This window comes from Mytilus edulis, chromosome 12, assembly GCF_963676685.1.
Source record: "Mytilus edulis chromosome 12, xbMytEdul2.2, whole genome shotgun sequence".
NCBI lineage: Eukaryota > Metazoa > Mollusca > Bivalvia > Mytilida > Mytilidae > Mytilus > Mytilus edulis.
The window spans coordinates 24140449-24144535 of record NC_092355.1 but is presented as its reverse complement, the minus strand read 5'-3'; the positions used below and the strand labels follow the sequence as shown (position 1 = coordinate 24144535).

The 4087-nt window shown below is 32.2% G+C and overlaps 1 protein-coding gene across 1 annotated transcript; it reads right to left on the bottom strand.

Moving 5' to 3' along the window:
* Window positions 1–2357: 2357 nt before the first annotated feature.
* LOC139497523 (serine/threonine-protein phosphatase 4 regulatory subunit 2-like) lies at window positions 2358–3200 on the bottom strand. Its single transcript, XM_071285750.1, has 2 exons — window positions 3194–3200; window positions 2358–2650 (listed from the first exon to the last, which is right to left on the bottom strand). The coding sequence occupies exons 1-2, from the start codon at window positions 3198–3200 to the stop codon at window positions 2358–2360; spliced, it is 300 nt and encodes a 99-aa protein (XP_071141851.1).
* Window positions 3201–4087: the final 887 nt, after the last annotated feature.

Sequence of the window (4087 nt, the reverse complement as noted above, 5' to 3'; positions counted from 1 at the left end):
CACACCTCGTTGTTAAAACAAAGGAATTTGATGCAACTGTCATACAAGTGAGAGGTTTATCTAGCATTGTGTGCATGCTAAAATGCATGCACCAAGTCAAGAATGTGACAGTTGTTATCTATTCGATTAATTGCTCAGTCCTTTAGTTAACTTTTGTTTTGTGAATCTGTTTTTGTGTTCATTTTTTTACAACAAATATGTTTAAAAATGTTGTACACTAATACATTAATGTTTAAAAATGCACACTATTGATTGTTATTATTAGCTTTTCTAGCTGCATCTTTTTTTATCAATATTTCATCGTGGTCGAATTTGTGAATTTAAGTGCAATGATAAAAATATTCCGCAGATACCTCATCTATTTTTTGTAAAATAATTGTATTTGATGCAATCCTTCTTTGGTCTGAAATCCAGTTGAATTAGAACAAAATAAATTGAACTCTTTATTAGAGCAGTTAAAAAAAGGTTAATTGGATAGATTGGGGTTGTTTACATCTGTTATTTTCTTTTTTGTCGGGTTGGGTGTCTTTGAACTATTCCCAATTTCCATTCTCAACTTTACTCAGTGGGGTTTTTGTTGTGTGCATTTTATAAGGATTTTCTTATTCCAGGCATAGATTACCTTAGCCGTATTTGGCACAACTTTTTTGGAATTTTGGATTCTCAATGCTCTTCAACTTTGTACTTGTTTGGCTTTATAAATATTTTGATATGAGCGTCACTGATGAGTTTAATGTAGACGAAACGCGCGTCGGCGTACTAAATTATAATCCTGGTACCTTTGATAACTATTATAGGACTTTTAGCATCTTCCATACATATTTTAATGTACATTATGGTATGACACTTCGAAATACTTGATCTGATCACCTGAGATCATCCCCAGTTTATGGTGGGGTTCGTGTTGCTTATTCTTTATTCTTGTGTTTGGTGTACTATATTTTATCTCTTTGTCTTTTTCTTTTGTTCGTTGTTAGTTTTTTTTTCGATTTATGAGTATCGTTTAAAATTAAAGACAAAGAACAGTCGATTGTTGTAGGTACAAATGTATGCTGATCTAATATGTGCATTGGCATGAATTGCACCGAAAAACATTCAGAGAAGATATAAAAAAAATCTTTATCAAGCAAAGACTTGTATATCTGCAACCGGCGACAGTAGTTTGTGAAGAATGATTAAAACCGACAAAAGTGTCATCGAAAAGAAAAATTCGAATACAAGTTTTTATGTAAAGACGTGTTTGGGTTGACTGTTTTGTCTTTAACATTAAAAAAAAACATATTTGATTTAACATCTCTCTTAAGATCTTATCAATTTTAAATATAAATATGACCTGATTGCCGTTTTTAATTTTCGTCATAAAAAAAAACTGTCGCCGGTTAAATAAAAGGGTTGACGTACTTGGGAGATACGTTTGACAAAGTAGAATCTGTTCTGCAGCTAAACTAAGTTTATATTTATTATTGATTTACTTTGTAGTCTTCATAATTGTCTTGCTCGTTTAAAATCAAGCTCCCTTTCGATTTAAAAGTATGGATTTCATTTTCCTCAATTATAGACCTTTTAACCGACAATTTTCTTCAGAATCATATACCACCTTCAAGCGTTATTCACTTTTATTGGTTTTTACAACAATTCGAATGCGTCGACGATAGCCGCGTCCTTTCGTGGTCTTTGGTGATCGTATATGTATCCCAATGCAATTTTAATATATTTAAACAAGATAGTGATGACACAATGATTTGTTTTTCAAAAAAGTCTGAATATATGTTTCAAACTTTGTGAAAATGAATATCTTACATCAGCTCCTGCAGGAGTTGACATTACGTCAAATTTATGAAAAGGTCAACATATTCAATAAACTAGTGTATAATTAAAAACTTTACTTTTATTGATTTTGTCATTATTCGTGTACATCTTAACAATCAAGCAAGATTTTAAAATGATGCCGATTTGTTTTTTGATATTAAATCAATACATTTACTATGACTTACAAACGGAAATCACTGTACTACAGGCTTAAGAGAGGCACATATAGAATGTGGCGGGGTTAAACCAGTTGCATTAAATCATGTACATGTATCTTTTGCCTATATTTATAAATTACTTCACACTGGTTCAAAGTAAAATCACAAAAATACTGAACTCAGAGGAAAATCTAATCGGAAAGTCCATAATCACTTCAACTATTATCAGTATAAATAGGGAAACGGTAAAGTTCGTGTAATGCGTAAAAATAAATAAGCGTGCTTTTGTTCTATTTTATTCTACATCAATACATGATGTTGGCCATTTTTATTAAAGACATAAAAACGCATATCTTTTGGGAGCATTCGCTCAATCTATTCTGATCCTTCCTATTCTTCCGATTCTTCTGATGATTCTGATTCCTCCGATTCTTCTGATTCTTCAGATTCTTCAGATTCTTCAGATTCTTCTGATTCTTCAGATTCTTCTGATTCTTCCGATTCATCTGATTCTTCTGATTCATCAGATTCTTCCGATTCATCTGATTCTTCTGATTCTTCTGATTCTTCCGATTCATCAGATTCTTCCGATTCATCAGATTCTTCCGATTCCTCCGATTCATCAGATTCTTCCGATTCATCTGATTCTTCCGATTCTTCTGAATTTTCACATTCTTCCTCGCCTGAAAGATAAGAAGACAAATCCGTTAGATGTATTGATTGATACTTTATTCTAGGAGAAAATGAATTATTTATAAGTTACAATTGTCTTTCAACAAGCTTTCAGTTACTGCAAATACTCTAATATCCGTGTTTTGTGTCTAATTATAATGCTAGTTGTGATGTGTTATTACTCTTTAAAGTAAGGTCAATTACAACTATTTTTTCTATGTTTTTTTTTATATTAAGCTATTTCATCACTGTCCCAGATAAGGAGAAGGTAACGCGCTCACAAACATATTCATTTTGGAGACTTTTATAGCTGACTATGCGGTATGGGCTTTGCTCATTGTCGAAGGCCGTACGGTGACCTATAGTTGTTAATTTCTTTGTCTTTTTTGTCTCTGGTGGAGAGTTGTCTCATTGGCAATCATACCACATCTTCTTTTTTTAATTCATTCTTCATCATTGTTAATTTGTCTTTCTCAAGTTGAGAACTTGTAGTTAATTCGTTGGACTGTTTCACACCTCTTGAACACCGGTATACTGCTGTTGCCTTTATTTGCCATCCATACTGTATCGGTTTACTGTATGGGTAAATGTGCATAAAATAGGGGGGTTGACAGTGGAATTCCAGTATTGGTTCCCAAATTTTCCACGGGAAACAGTGACAGAAGGGCAATGGTTAAAAAACGTGTGGAGTTTAATATTTGCAAAGTTTGAGGTGAATTGTAAAAGTTTCGAAACTAGACTTGAGAAGTTAGAGGTGAAAAGTAAAGTAATTAAACCGTAACTTGAGAACTTGGAGGTGAACAGTAAAGTATCGAAACCGGTACTTAAAAAATTGGTGATGAACAGTAAAATATTGTATAAAGAACTTAAGAAGTTTGTTGTGAACCGTAAAATAGCTCTTAAATAGTTAATTTGACACATGGCAGAACAAATAATAACGGTATAATTGCAAAAACGAAAAAATCAATATAGATTTGAAGTTAACAATTAAAGGTCGTCAGCATTCGATTAAACTGGTGGAGCAATGATATTGTATTACGGGAAACATATTTGTTTAACAGGTTTAATGCTGAACAGGTCTGTTACTAGTAGCCAGGAGTTAAATACGTAATTTACATCCCCCCAAAAAGCTGGTGTTTAAAGCAAAATTATTGAGACTAGAGACTAACATTCGGATTTCTATTTTATTTTATAATCTTAATGAGTTACATTTACGTTGGAACAGACAATATTAAAACAGAAACATGATGATTGAGTTTAAGGTATCAAATTAAAGCGTATTGCTTCTCAGAACAAAAGCATGAACATGGAGGAAAAAGACGAAACAAATTTAAAACTAACAATAAATTTCGGTTTATCATATGATCATAGAATAATTTTGTAATAAAGGACTTATTTAATCATGCAATAGACTACCTGGGCATACACCACTACAAATATTCTTAATT